General features: G+C 38.8%; 2 protein-coding genes across 7 annotated transcripts in view; one reads left to right on the top strand and one right to left on the bottom strand.

The window, feature by feature from the left end:
- Ankib1 (ankyrin repeat and IBR domain containing 1) overlaps nt 1-6,580 on the bottom strand; it is a 126,512-nt gene extending 119,932 nt beyond the window's left edge. For 3 of the 5 annotated variants that reach the window (XM_041675712.1, XM_041675714.1, XM_041675715.1), the window contains exon 1: nt 6,030-6,580. The gene's annotated coding sequence lies outside the window, so the exon portion shown is untranslated. The remainder of the gene's footprint in view (nt 1-6,029) is intronic. The other 2 variants (XM_041675713.1, XM_041675716.1) reach the window with 2 other exon arrangements.
- Krit1 (KRIT1 ankyrin repeat containing) overlaps nt 6,541-15,836 on the top strand; it is a 39,237-nt gene continuing 29,941 nt past the window's right edge. The window contains exons 1-5 of one of the 2 annotated variants that reach the window (XM_041675718.1): nt 6,541-6,836; nt 9,542-9,645; nt 10,860-11,019; nt 13,684-13,776; nt 15,443-15,572. In XM_041675718.1, coding sequence (XP_041531652.1) covers nt 6,821-6,836; nt 9,542-9,645; nt 10,860-11,019; nt 13,684-13,776; nt 15,443-15,572 — 503 coding nt within the window. In that variant the 5' untranslated portion in view covers nt 6,541-6,820. The remainder of the gene's footprint in view (nt 6,837-9,541; nt 9,646-10,859; nt 11,020-13,683; nt 13,777-15,442; nt 15,573-15,836) is intronic. The other variant, XM_041675717.1, reaches the window with a different exon arrangement.

Genomic DNA, 15,836 nt, shown 5'->3' with positions numbered 1-15,836 from the left:
GACAGCCCTGTGGAGCCACCACACTGCCACAGACAGTGGTATCTGACTTCTCACTACATAGGAAACATCTTGTTGTTTGTTTGTTTTGTGAAGTTAGGAATATAACTCAACCTTGACTATATAATAAATTTAATTCCAGTCTGGAAAATGACTCAGAAACAAAGCGAAACAAAATAAAAAAGAGGTATGTATATGAGTGTGTACATATGTGTGGGTGCACACACAAACCATCTATCCTAACCATGTCCAGTAAAAGCACACGGAAGCATTCATACTCTAGAAGCAAAGAGGATGAGGTCCCAAATCTTTGTTATAAACATCTATCATCTTTACAAACAAAAACGCAAAAACAGGCTCCTTGTGGGAAAGCTGATTTCAGTGGCAGAGCAAGCAAAGCACAAGATGAATCAGGAACAATTTATTCTGCCAGAAAGGAAATGGGAGCATGATCAAGGGGCATGGCAGACAGTTTAAAGATGTTCCCCTGACTAAACTGGGGACATCTGAAATAGCACAGTAAGTGAGATAGTAACAATTCACAACCTCTCACATAAAGTCAACACCATTTCATCTCTACTTTTAAATAAAAAGCGAGAAAAGAGAAGCAGTTTTCAATAAAACATCAACTTGTATATGCAGAGAGAAAATGTAAATAAATAATAATTGCTAATCATAAAAGTGGTTAATTGAGGTAGGAGTCATCAATGACACTAAGGTCAGCAAGTGAAGGTTTGATAAGAACTAAGATAATGGCACAATTTTGGAGTTTATTTCCACAATTATATCTTGTTACATTCATTGCTAGTGACATGGCTTGGTACTGAGGGCCTCTGGATGAAATTCACTAAGAAGGGCATGGCATCTTTTCTTGATATTCCTGCCAGGAAGGTATAACTTGCCTGGGGGACATGAAGTTCATAGTTCTAGGATGAGGATTATGCTAGAAAATATAGGCTTACAAATAGCAAGAAATATCTCGGAGTAACTATAACCAAACAAGTGGAAGACTTGTATGACAAGAACTTTAAATCTTTGAAGAAAGAAATTGAAGAAGACACCAGAAAGTGGAAAGATAGCTCATGCTCTTGGGTAGGCAGAATTAACATAGTAAAAATGGTGATCTTACCAAAAACAATCTACAGATTCAACGCAATGCCCATGAAAATCCCAGCAAAATTCTTCAAAGACCTCGAAAGAACAGTACTCAACTTTGTATGGAAAAGAAAAAACCCAGGGTAGCCGAAACAATCCTGTATAATAAAACAACTTCTGGAGGCATCACAATCCCAGACTCCAAACTCTACTACAGAGCTACAGTACTGAAAACAGCCCGATATTGGCATAAGAACAGACAGGAAGATCAACGGAACCGAATAGAAGACCCGGATATCAATCCACACATCTTCAAACATCTGATCTTTGATATAGAAGCAAAAAAATATCAAATGGAAAAAAGAAAGCATATTTAACAATTTGTGCTGACATAACTGCATATAAACATGTAGAAGAATGAAAATAGACTCGTATCTATCACCATGCACAAAACTCAAGTCCAAATGGATCAAAGACCTCAACATAAAGCCAGCTACACTGAACCTTATAGAAGAGAAAGTGGGAAATACACTTGAACGCATTGGCACAGGAGACCACTTCCTAAATATAACCCCAGCAGCACAGACACTGAGAGAAACAATTAATAAATAGGACCTCCTGAAACTGAAAAGCTTCTGTAAAGCAAAGGACATGGTCAACAAGACAAAACGACAGCCTACAGAATGGGAAAAGATCTTCACTAACCCCACATCAGACAGAGGTCTAATTTCTAAAATATACAAAGAACTCAAGAAATTGGTCACCAAAAGAACACATAATCCAAAAAAAAAAAAAATGGAGTACAGACCTAAAGAGAGAACTCTCAACAGAGGAATCTAAAATAGCTAAAAGACACTTAAGGAAATGTTCAACATCCTTAGTCATCAGCAAAATGCAAATCAAAACAACTCTGAGATTCCATCTTACACCTGTAAGAATGGCCAGGATCAAAAACACTGATGACAACTTATGCTGAAGAGGTTGTTGAGAAAAGGGAACACTTCTGCATTGCTGGTGGGAATGCAAGCTGGTATAACCCCTTTGGATGTCAGTGTGGCGATTTCTCAGAAAATTAGGAAACAACCTTTCTCAAGACACAGTAATACCACTTTTTGGTATATATCCAAAAGATGCTCAATTGTGCCACAAGGACATGTGCTCAATCAACTATGTTCACAGCAGCTTTGTTTGTCATAGGCAGAACCTGGAAACAACCCAAATGCCCCTCAACCGAAGAATGGATAAGAAAAATGTGGTACATTTACACAATGGAGTATTACACAGCAGAAAAAAAATAACGACATCTTGAATTTTGCAGGAAAATGGATGGAGCTAGAAAACATCATTTTGAGTGAGGTAACCCAGACACAGAAAGACAATTATCAATGTACTCACTCATAGATGGTTTTTAAACATAAAGCAAAGAAAGCCAGCCTACAAACCATAACTCAAGAGAACTTACACAACAATGAGGACCCTAAGAGAGACTTACATAGATCTAATCTACATGGGAAGTAGAAAGTAGAAAAAGACAAGATCTCCTGAGTAAATTGGGAGCATGGGAACCTTGGGTGAGGACTGAAGGGGTAGGGGAGAAGCAGGGAGGGGAGCAGAGAAAAATGTAGAGTTCAATAATATCAATTAAAAAATATTAAAAAAGAGAGAAAATGTAGGCTTATACTTGACAAAACTGCCAAAGACATGGAATATGAGGAAACTGAGGCCAAAAATGTCTGAAAAAAGTTAACATAGTGTTTATTCTTGAAGGGGCAGTATCAGGATTGCATAACAGGGCTTTGTTTTTAGAAAGCAGACACTGTAGTGTGGCAGGGTAAAGACACACGTTTGAAGTTTCCTCAAAATGCTGCGAAAGACTTATAAAACTGTATGTGTTGGATGTATATATTTATGCATGGAGAATGAAATGGTAAGCAATTAAGGAAATTAGCAGAACGTTAACAGTGAAAGAAATCCAAATGAAGATATACAATTGCAGATCTTTGTGTTGCTAGCATCTTATGAATTTGAAATGACCTAATTCAAGTAATCTGAAATCATTTCAAAATTATTGTTAAAATTTTGAAAGATATTGTAATGTAGAATACCCGGTGGTAGAAAAGAATGGGATCCAACTATCATTGTCTGAGACCAAAACCAGATGAAAACTTTGGTTTAAAGCATTTATATACCTGCCTTTACCATAATGAATGGGTGTATTAACAAGGCAATACTTTTACACCTTTAGGGTACTGAAGGTATCTAAATAGGCTTTTCCTTCATGAATTTTAAGTAGATATTTTATAGCCTAATGATAAAAAGAATCTTGATTTGTTCACCTTTATAGGCCAAGCATCAACACACATTTATAGTTTTGTCTCTGTTACATTGTTGAGTAGGAATTCTAATTCCACCATCATTCCAATCAGAAAAATACAGTACCCTTGAGTATTACCAAAGACTTTTACACGTGAAACAGAAAGACTATGGGTAGCCAGTGTGTGTGTGTGTGTGTGTGTGTGTGTGTGTGTGTGTTAAGAAAAAGACAGAAAACAGAAAAAGTAGCAAGTATTGCTGTTTTTTAAGAATTCAAGAATTATTAATGGTATGTTCTATAATCTCAGAAGCAGAAGAGCATGTAATTATAGTAAAGGGCAGTGGCCAAAACAAGAGCAAAATGTTTATAATACAAAAGAAGCTTTGGGAGAAAAGTGGTAATAGTAGTAAATTATGCTTCTGAAAGTTAGGGGGTTCAAGAAACCATAAGATTGAACTGTATCAAAATGCTGCTAAACCATACATCCCACTAATCAAGTCTGAATGAGTATTTTCATCTCAGAACCAGTACTCTCCAATGCCTTCAGATAGAATCACAGTCAAACATCTAGATTGGGAAAGTTAGTGAGAAAAGGAATCTTGATATATGTACCCTGGAGTGGCAGAACATAAACCCTGATCCTCACACACAGCTCAGTAAAGGTTGAATGAAATGAAGAAATACAATAAGCAGGAAAGTGAAGTATCTAGGGTGGAGAAGAAAGAAGCAGTTTGAAGAAAATGGACTGAAAAGTCCAAATATCACTGTTCCCCAAGTTAGATCATTTTGTGAAATTAAATAAGATACCTAAGCGTTTTTAGGATAATGCAGAGAAACTCCTGACAATACTGAGCTGAAACTCAAAATCTTTACTGACAATATGTGCCATATAAATCTCAATATTTGAAACACTTAAGAATTTAACCTAAATGATATATGCAGCCTCCAAGGGGGGAAAAACTATTAAAAGCACCGAGAAAAAAATTTTCACTTCCACTAATGGAGAACAAGAGACACTTGATTCATACTTCTTCCATCAACCGTATCTACTCATTTACGAAAAATACCTTTACCTTTTACCTATAGGAACGCTGTATAAATATATGCACTTCACTTTCACAAGCGAACACACCGAGGAAAGGAGGAGGAACGACAATCAACACTCTAAGAAGTGAGGAGTGCTACAGAAGCCTGAAAGAGCGGCCAACGAAACACTGTCTCCAGGGCACAGCATGCACCCGTGTACAGCCCTCACTTTCTAAGACAGCATGCATGATTTCACCAACACTTTCATAAATTCGGTATTCTCAGAGCTGTGAGAAAGAGAATAAATGAAATAGGAAAATGTGGTTCTATTTTTCCCTCTTTGCCCCAAAGATAATTGAAATCGGTGGACTTTTAAATAAGGATTGTTCTGTGTAACTGCCCATTCCCCCATTAAAATACTCAGATCTTATTCAGAAGCTGATTGTACAGAAAACAGAAGACACCCCTTCAACAATGCACTCAAGTCTGCACAGTGTTGGCTTCTGTGCCATGGAAAGTGTATTTCCAGAAAGACCGTTGGAACTACATCTTCTGAGCCTGTGAAGTGTAGTTACAGAATCAACTGCTAAAAGAATTGTTTGGGGGGGAAGGGTGACTAAACATACTTATTGTTCTGAAAGAAATAATAGTTTCCAAGAAAAATGTTACCAATGCTACCATCCTGCCTTAGAGTAGTTCACAGAATAATGACAAAACCTGCAGCCTACAGAGCACCAGTATTTTGAGATTATCATTTGCTTTCTACAATGCCTTGAAAAGTAGTAAATACATGAAGATACATGACAGCTACTGTCCAGTCACTGAAGTATTAAAAATATATTTTAACCTAATTTTTGGAAAGTTCTGCAAAAGCAGACTAAAAAAAACTAACTAAAATTTAATGAGAAAAAGTCTAGTAATCAACACAGTAAGAAATTAACAGTATCCAAAGTATACTAACTAAAATTTCAAACATTTTCACATTCGTTCTTCAGATATACCAGTAAAGTTTTCCTGCAATGAGTTGTCGCAATACAAGATTTTTCAAGAATAGAGCTTGTGAGAATAAAACCTCTTCAGGAGCTGCTTCATTAGGGCTCTAGCTCCAATTTCCTCCGACTCCAACCTCAATGTAAGAACAGTTCCCACAAACAGGGACAGGACTGAGGGTACAGAAGGAGCGTCCATTCTTTTGTTTGGGTGGCAAAACCAACAAACAACGGTGCCATCAGCACCTACCTAACCCCACCATGACAGTCCTGCAGAGCACTTTTAACCTCTTAGCTCCTCGGTACGTCAGATCTGCGGAGTTGGAAGTATCCAAGGCTTTTCACATCTCATGCCCGGGCTGCTCCGGGTTCTACAGAAAATGAAGGAGGGCACGAATCTTGTGAGGACAGAGGGACAAGGCGATGTAGACACGTATGGAGGATGGGGCGCGCCGTGGAAACCCGGAGGCTTGTAAATACGTGAGCGTACCTGTTCAGGGATAGGGACAGAAGGGACGATGGGCACACTCGCAAGAGACAGGGAAGGGCGTGAAGTGGGCAGCTTTAGATAGCCTCGGCCAAAGCCGAGCCGCGAAGCAGAGACTTACGGTTACTTCTCCCGGTGGGAACCGGGGTCGCGCGGACCGCACAGGTCTGCAGCCTCCTCCCCCGCGGCCACCTGCCTCTCGCGCCGCCGAGCCGATGACCTCGCTTCCACTCCGCGCCCTACCCACCCGCCGCCAGCGGCTGAGGGAGCCGGAGGATGCGCGCTGGAGGCCGCGGAAAGCGCTGCGCGAGCCCGACGCCCGGACGAGCTCACACCCTCTCCAGCTGCGCCGCCGCGCTCCGGGTGGGGAGGAGGGGGGCGGGGGCGCCTGCCTCCGCCGCTCGGTCAAGTCCAGAGCATGGTCGTGCCGTGGGTGCGCGCGCAGCCGTGGACGCCGACCTCCGCCAGCACCGCGAGTGCCCAGGAGCCGGCTGTCCGCTCCAGACAGCGGCGGCCGCCGCAAGAAGGGGCACGGACCGGCACGAACGGCGGCACCCGCAGACCGACCCGGAAGCTTTTCCGCCGCAAACCTTAAGCAGGCTGGGGGAGGGGGAGGGGCGTAACCCCGGAAGTTATTTCCTGGCGCCGGTGGCGGCGACGAGGCCAGGCGAGGCCTTAGGTGTCCCGAGTTTGTGGGAGAGGCTGAAGCTGATTGCCGCCGAGGGAAGGGAAGGACAGTGGAGAGCAGGTGTCCAGACCCGAACTCTCGGGGCGGCGACTTCTGCTGCAGGAAGTTGGTTCGAGCCCCTGGTCCTCTTAGAAAGGCAGAAGAAATGAGAAAACGGTGACGGCTCCTCAATGCGCCGGTTGCCGCCCCACCCTGTGACTTGGATGTAGCGGACCCGTAAGGGGATGGCCGCTCGCTCGGGTTAGTCTTCTGGGTTTCCTTCGCGGAATCGAGAGGCACCATCCAGACTCCAGCTAGCGAAATCGGGTGGGACACCGAACCTCTCCACCTAGGTTCTGCAGGCAAGGGGTGTATTTCTCCCAGCAGTTAGCGAGACTCCAAGGTCGTCTTTTGGGTAAGAGCCCTTGGAGCAAAGCAGCTTGCTTTTTCCCCCAGTAGTGGAAGATTGGTGGGTGGTGGGGCAGCTTCCCAGGCAGAGTGTTATCTTTGTAGGGAAAGTGATGACCAGCGTGTTGATTGTGGGTCCTTTCTTTCCGAGTTCTTCGTTTATGGTTTTTACCTCGCTTGCTTTGCTGTCCCCGCCCCTTCCCCTGTGTTTGTAGCTTCAACCAGAACCCCTTTATGTGGCTGGCCTACCTCAAGATTACAGCTCCATTCCTGTCCCACCCTCTCAGAGAACTTACCATGGCCTTGACTGTTTGTTTGCAGTCAGACCAGCTGACCCACAAAGGAATATTACCCTAGCTGTGGGCACTTAATGACAATTGTCCGCCTCTCCTTTCTCAATCATAATGATAAACAAAAACACCCCTACGTGTTTCTAAAACGATCTCAGAAACCTCCCAGTTATGAACCATCACTTACATAAGTCCTCGTTATTTTGGCAGCGTATCACGCCTGAGCATTTTCTCCAGTGCACTGAGCCGTAACAATACCTTTATTTCTTTTGTCTTTTGTGTTTCTGTTGCACCTGTCTTACTTCATGACTGGTAGCTTTTGCTATTTTCTTTCTTTCTTTTTTTTTTTTTGTGGTTGAGTTTGAGCTGGAGTAGGTGCAATAACCTTAGCTTTTGCTATTTCCTAGCTTTAACTTTTGTTTCCTTTTTTGTCACTGAAAGATTATTTTAAATGCTCCAGTACAAGTACTTCTTGAAAACCAATTTTAAGGATATTTGGGGGATATGTTAATAGTGAACGACTTAAAATATATGAGTATTAATTAATGAAACACTTTGTTAATAGGCGTTTTCTTGTCATGAGTTGATTGAAACAAGAATTAGTTTTCTTTAAATTCTGCGTAGAAAGTGAACAGCTACTTCATTTCTTCTTTAGGCGAATTATAGAAAGCACTGTTTTCTGCAATTGCCATGTATTCTGTGCTGTGTCTCTACAATACAAAGCCTTTTAAAGAAGATTGCAGTCTTTAAGGCACCCATGTATCTTATTATTTATAATTTATTATGTTTTAGTCATTGTTGATCGGCGATGAAAATAATTGCTAGACAGGAATTTTGTAGAAAAACCTCTTTTTCACTTTCTGTAAGCAGCTTTTCTGCATGTAGTGGCTTTTTAGGATGATCTTATTAAAATGATTGAATTGAAAAAAAATCCCTTGAACTATAGAAATGGAACAAATCTTTTTTCAAAACTTTGAGCAAAATGAAATGCTTTCATTCTAATGTCTCATAGAAAGTTCATCGAAATATCTTAGTTTCTGTGGAACAAAATCAATGAAAACTTTTGTAATTAAATACTTTAACTTTAGGAAAATGAGTTGGGCTATCAGAGTGCCATCCATTGCATCTGAGCAAAGAGAGTAAGTGTGTATCCTCTCAAGTAACATTTCAACCCTTTTTGGAAAATGCTTCTTCTGAGAATTGAAGCAATAAGGGACTCATTAAATATGAAAAGACCATTTTAATGCCTAAAGGAAGCTGATGTGAGTGTGACTAGAAGAGAAACTCTGGGGTTGATTTCTTCTAGAAATTTACTGGCATATCACTGACTGGAACATTTAAGAGCCAAAGGATAAAGATACGCAGTCCAAGAGAAGCTTTTTAGTGTAGCTATGAACAAGTAATGGTTCTGATCAAACAGAACATTCAGCAGTCAAGTATGTAACTGAAATTCAATTACTTTTCCAAAATTGCCCAGTGGAGACTTAAAAAATAATTTTGGGGGGTTAGGGAGGATTACATACATCGACGCAGTGACTATATTTAAAAGAAAAACTGTGGATTACCTAGGGAAATCGATAAAAGAAATGGAAAAGATTTTTCTTTTCCTACTGACCAAATGGTTCCAATCTGTGATGGGCATCTCCAAAGAAAGTTATAAACCTAAGTTAGGGCATCCAGATATCTAAATCAAATGTTTTCTTGCTCAGAGTTCTGGAGTGTTAGTAGGTATAAAGGAGCTACTTCCAACTTCCAAACTCAATATTTATTTCTATACTTTAAGGAAAATAAAAGTACAACATTATTCCAAACCACTATTTTGAATTATTATTTACTTTATAAAATATTTTATAATTATGCCACCCTTTAAAGCCCCAAAGACAGATTCTTGATTCTTTTTTTTTTTTTTTTTTTGGATTTTCGAGACAGGGTTTCTCTGTAGTTTTTGGTGCCTGTCCTGGTGCTAGCTGTTGTAGACCAGGCTGGCCCCTAACTCACAAAGATCCTCCTGCCTCTGCCTCCCTAGTGCTGGGATTAAAGGTGTGCGCCACCACCGCCTGGCCAGATTCTTAATTCTTGATGATGAAGACAAAATTAAAGTCATCTTTGGCTTGCCTTTTAGGTATTATATAAGTTATAAAAATCAATATTTTGCAATTGTTTTGCAAAGTGACTATTTAAAAAGTTGTTGAACTGGGTTAAATGCTTTACCTTGCCACCAGTTATGTCATTTACTCTTCCAAGGACCTTTCTGTTTGTTTTATAAAGCAATGGGAAATCCAGAAAACATAGAAGATGCCTATGTTGCGGTTATCCGTCCAAAGAATACGGCCAGTCTCAACTCTCGGGAATATAGAGCTAAGTCCTATGAAGTGAGAAAATTTAATAACATTTTATTCCTACCATTGAATGTCATTCTGTACTGTCATTTATATATAAAGCTTTATGACCATATGCTGTAATTATTATTAGTGAGCTAGTTAGTCTAGGTCTCTACCCAATTGTATTTTTTTCTGTTGCATACCTTTCAATTTGGCATTCATTTACATGTGTAGATTATTAAATAAAAAGTTACTTGTGGGACTGAGATATAGATCTTTTTATACATTCTTGGCTAGCATGCATAAAAAAACTGAGTTTGATTCCCAGCACTGCCTAAAATCAAGCATGGTGGACCTTGACTACATAGGTTACTTGAAGCCAGCCTGGGTGCATGAGACCCCTTCTTCAAATGAAAGGGCAAGAGAACAAAGACAAAGTCATGAGGTTTTTTATTGGTGGTGTTGGTGGTGGTGGCGGTATTCCCCCACCCCCCCTCCTACCCCACCCCCTCCCTCCCACCCCAAGACAGGGTTTCTCTGTGTATAACCCTGACTGTCCTGTAACTCACTCTGTAAACCAGGCTGGCCTTAAACTCAGAGATCTGCCTACCTCTGCCTCCCGTGTGCTAGGATTAAAAGTGTGCACTACTATGCCCAGCTCATGATTTTCTTAAGTTTATCTATTTAGGTATTTATATAATTTATGGATTAACTCAAAAATAAAAACTTAATGAAAATCAGTTTAATCCGACTTTTAATATAAAGATTGATAATTGATTATTTTCAGATTATTTTTAACAATTCGTTGAAAAATATATTTTACCTTAACTCATTTGACAGCTTTACACAATCAAATAACTTTTCTGTAGTTGTATATAGATTAGTAAATGTGTAATTGGGGCAGTTATGTATCTGTGTGTTACAGTTGTATGTTACATATATAAATGCAATTGAATTGCTTTTCCCCCCTGTATTATAGCCTAATTTTTCTAACATTTGGCTTAAAGTGTGTTTCTAAGGTTATCTGTAACCATTTCCTGATTTCAGTTGCACAATAGATTGATGGGAAACTATTTGCACTAGGATTCCATTCCTTATGCATTCTGATTGAATAGGTCCAGAGAGGAGACTAGGATTGGTATTATTTTAAAGCTTCATAGATTATTCTGTAGTATGCACCTAGGGTTGAGAAATACTGTCAGATTATAATAGTATTCTAGGGCAAGTGATTAAACTTTCTATTAATGCTCTTTTTCTTATCTAAGATTTTATTGCATGAAGTTCCCATTGAAGGACAGAAAAGAAAGAGAAAGAAAGTTTTGCTGGAAACTAAACTACAAGACAACAGTGAAATAGCACAAGACATACTGGATTATGTAGTAGAAACTACCAAACCAATTTCTCCTGTAAACCAGGGGATCAGAGGTAGGAACCTTTCTCTCTCCCTACACCTAACAGTTTGTTTTCAAGAGTTAAAAAGAAAAAAATGTGGGGTTTTTGGGTGGAAGGGTTGTTTTGTTTTGTTGGTTTTGTTCACTGTGTAACCCTAGCTGGCCTGGAACTAATTATGTAAACCAGGCTGGCTTTGAACTTGCAGAGATGTGTCTGCTTCTGCTCTTGAGTGCTGACTTGTACTGCGGTGCCAGGCCCTGAAAAATATTTTTAAAAGTATTTTAAAACCAATTTCTGTTTTCCTTTCCATTTGAAAAAGTAGGAAAACCTCAGGAAGTTGTTAAACTATATCCAAATCCTTGAAGTAGTAACTTCAATGTAATTTTATCAAATTTTATTCGCAAGTATTAACTGCACAATAGATTTAAACTATAGTCCAGATCCTTGAAGAAGTAAGTTCAGTGTAATTTTATCAAATTTTATTAGTAAGTATTAACTGTACAAAATAGATTTAATTATAGAATTTTCCAGTGTATGTTATGTAGTTTATCATATTCACTGTTGCAGTTCAGTCCCCGTCCACCCTGCACTGGTCCTCTGCTTCCCAAAGATAACTGACTTCTGCAGAGCCCAAACTGTGTGAGGAACTGCGGTGCTAGGGATGTGTTTATGGAGCAGGTTACTTTTGCTAACAGTATGGTTTTCTAGATAATTATCTTTGAGCTATTATTTTTCTTTCTACCAGACAGAAGAAACTAACTATAAGCCTCTCTCTATGGCTTAGTGAAATATAATATTCATGGATTAATTAGCCATAAAAACCCTTTAAAAGCTACCAAGGTGATACAGTTTTCTTCTCATTTTAATCATAGGAAGAAAATTCTTTTCAAAAAACCAAACTGAAAAGTATTAACTTGGGCCAGGTTATGGTGGTGCAAGCCTTTGATCCCAGCAGTCTGGAAGCAGAGGCAGGTCTGTGAGTTCAAGACAAGCCTGGTCTACAGAATGAGTTTCAGAACAGACAGAGCTACATAGAGAAACCCTGTCTCAAAAATCTAAATTAATAATAATAATAAAAGGAAATAAAAATAAAACGAAAGAAAAAAAGTATGAACTCTAAAAAGTAGAGCCCATTTAAAATGTTAGATAATATATAGCCTGTGAAAGTTATTGAAAAGTAATAACTTATTTTTTGGCCTCATAAGAAACAGAGAGCTGTCAGAAGGTACAACTTTTATAAACTGTGTATATGTTATGTTTTAAAAAGGAAAAAATTCAGAGCTGGATAAATGGCTCAGTGGTTACGATCACTGGCTGCTCTTAAAGAAGACTCAGATTCAATTTCCAGCATCCACATGGTGGCCCACAGCTCTTAGAATTTTCTAGTACATTAAAATATGGCCCTGAATCTATTAGTTGATTGTCTATATGTTGATTCCTTAGTATCAAAATTTTACCACCATTTTTTAATTAAAAACTTTGTGTGTTGTGTATGCATGCATGCCCATATGCTCATTTGTGTGTGTGAGTGTGGGTCACAGTTATACCACGACTCAAGTGTGAATGGGCTAGGGAAACCTTATATTTCTCTGTTCTTGCTTTCCACCTTCTTTGATAATGGATTTCTCAATTGCTGCAGCTGCATACACCACGCTAGTTGGCCCTCAAACCTCTAGGACGTCTCCTGTCTACATCTCCCATCTTGCTGTGGGGCACTGGGATTATAGGCACACACTAATGTGCCCAGATTTACCTGAGTTCTCTGAGGAGTCTCACACTTGTGCAGCAAATACTTTACCAACTGAATCACTCCCCAACTGCCAGAATGATCAGTTTTTATTAGTGCATTTAATATAGTATAATATAATAAAATATAACATAACAACCTTTTAAAATGTTTGAGTTTCTTTTCTAAATCTTTATTTTCTTTGGTCTTTTTGTATATGTTTTAAGTTTTTATTAATACTAATTTATTATTAAAATATATATTAATGTTGTCTTATATATTTAATATAAATAAATATTTCATATTTATTTATGTGATGCAAGAGATCAAGCTTGGACCCTTGGTCCTGTTGGAAAAGTGTTATACCAATGAGAGGTATCTCCAACCCCTAAAAACTTGTTTTCTAATCCAGAAGACAATTTGTCAGGTTTAAGTATCTATTATTTTCAGTCAGGTATGATGGCCTGCAGCTGTAATCTTGAAACTTGAGAGACCGAGGCAGCAGAATCATGAATTAAGCTATCCTGGGCTATAATGAGGAAATCTTATTTTTTCTTTAATTTAAAATTTTTTTAATTTTACACACTAGCCCCAGTTCCCCCTCCTCCCTTTCTCCTGCCCCCCTTCCCATACCTCTTTACCCTCATTCACTCCTCAGAGGGAGTAAGGCCTCCCTTGGGAGTCAACAAAGTCTGGTGTACCAAGTTGAGGCAGCACCGAGCCCCTCCCCCTGTATCAAGGCTGAACAAGGTGTGGTGGGATGGGCGCCAGAAAGCCAGTTCATTCACCCAGGATAGGCCGTCCTGGTCCCACTGCCTGCTAGGGCCACACCAAACAGATCAAGCTACATAACTGTCACCCACATTCAGAGGGCTTAGTTTGGGAGGGACCCTATCTTAACAAAGCAAACAAAATAACCCTTTACTTTCATCTTTGCTCTTCTTTTTCTTTTCTTTTTTTCTTTTAATTAGGGAAACGAGTAGTACTAATGAAGAAATTCCCTCTGGATGGAGAGAAAGCAGGCAGAGAAGCAGCACTGTTTATTGTTCCATCAGTTGTCAAAGGTAATCTGAATTTAGATTTTTAGGTATTTTGAATGTTAATTGAAAATTTACTGACGTACTTAGGAATGTATGTTTATAGTTACTACTGTTAATATTGTTATACGAATTTTTAAGTTAACGAAGAAAAATGATCATATATATTAATTTCAAAGTAATGTATAGGTTTCTTGGCTAATTCATAATGTTTTCATTTCCATTTTTAAGATGGAGATGTGAAGAGAGAAGGAGTAATTGAAATTAAAAGTGTTCAGGTTAAGGAGCTAGAGATGGTTCAGCAGTTGAAAACAGACTGTGCTTCCAGAGGGCCCAGGTTCAGTTTCCACCATTCAAACAGTGGGTCACAACCATCTGTGACTCCAGTTCCAGGAGATGCAGCACTGTCTTCTGGCCTCTGAAGGCACAAGGCATGCTTGTGGTGGACAGACATACTTGCAGGCAAAACTCATACACTTAAAATTTAAAAAATGTTCTTGCTGGGCAGCCGTGGTGCTCACCTTTAATCCCAGCACTCGGTAGGTAGAGGCAGGCAGATCTCTGTGAGTTCTGAGAGACCAGTCTGGTCTACTAAGTTCCAGTACAGCCAGGGCTACACAGAGAAACGCTGTTTGGGAAAAACGAAACAAAAGTATTCTGGTTATAAAGCATTTTTTCAAAGGATATGCCATTAATAGGCTAAAAATAGATACAACATAATGAGGCCAAGAAAATGTTGTTCTAAAATACTCTGCCCAGTAATATGGTTGATAACGTTTACAGAACATAGATCTAATATAAAAATTTTAATTGAGCTTTAGATATCCTGGAATAATAGAAAGGAATTTTGAGTTTCAGTGCAGATCCTGTAGCTATTTCATTTTTAGACTTTGGGCGCATCTTTAAGATTTAAAATTAACTATATGTGAATAGAGACAATATCATTCCATGCTTTCACTTGATTTGTAGTATAGAGAGAATTCATTGAGGAACTTTGCAAACCATAGAGTGTTTGTCTCATGTAAGTTAGTGATACTTCTGGTAAAAATTTAATGACCTAACAGAGACATCCATCAGCCTGCTGCTGCATTATTTTGTTGACCAGCTCTAGTAAACAAGACACATTCTTCTAAGTGTTCTAAAGTTTTTAAAATATGTAGTATTTTAAATGATGTTGGAAATCATAATAGATTTTACAACATTATTGAGAAAGAGATTATAAAGATTATAAGTGCTAGGACCAGAAGTCTGGCTTAGTGACTAAAAGTGCTTGCTATGCAATCCTGATGACCTGAGTTTGGTCTCTGGATCACATAAAACAGCCCAAAGCCTCTGGATTCACAGCATTCCAGTTGTGAGTTTGGGTGATGGAGATAAAATGAATGAACCAAAACCTCATAGGCCAGCTCTCCTGGAGAACAAGACACATTGTATCAACAAGGTGGAAGACAAGAACCAACTCCCAAAAGTTGTTCCCTGATCTACACACAAACACACTAAAATTTAAGATATAAAAATGCTGTATTCATCAAAGGGGACAAGTCACAGAGTTGGTTGTCACTTGAATCCAGGCCTTCTAATTTCAAATACAGAACAATTTCTGTTATAGTCCACAAATTTTGAGAACATGCTCTACATTAAGAACACGTATTTGTAAACTTTATGTAATGAACAATTTCTTTTTCTTTTTCAGATAATACTAAATATTCATATACTCCCGGATGCCCAATTTTTTACTGCTTACAAGATATTATGAGGGTTTGTAGTGAGTCTAGTACTCACTTTGCAACACTTACAGCAAGGATGTTAATAGCCTTGGATAAGTAAGAAACACATTAAGAATATTTTTAATCAATCATAATTGAAATTAGTCTGTGGTTCTCTTGTGGGAAAATATTACTGAAAAATAACCTGTCTCAAAAATGGTCAGTTTTTCAGCTTTAAGGTTGAAAAAAATCCCTCAATTAAGTTTGCCTTGACTACTTAGAGGATATTAATTTTATCTTTCCAAAATAATAAACACTTCTCAGTTTTCAGGATCAAGATTTTTTTTTTTTTTTGGATAAAGTAGGCATAGTAGTTACTCT

This window comes from Microtus oregoni, unplaced genomic scaffold (assembly GCF_018167655.1).
Source record: "Microtus oregoni isolate MIOR12 unplaced genomic scaffold, Mior012 000026F_ref0000081, whole genome shotgun sequence".
NCBI classification, from domain to species: domain Eukaryota; kingdom Metazoa; phylum Chordata; class Mammalia; order Rodentia; family Cricetidae; genus Microtus; species Microtus oregoni.
The sequence above is the reverse complement of the archived record's forward strand: the minus strand, read 5'-3'. Positions and strand labels throughout refer to the sequence as shown.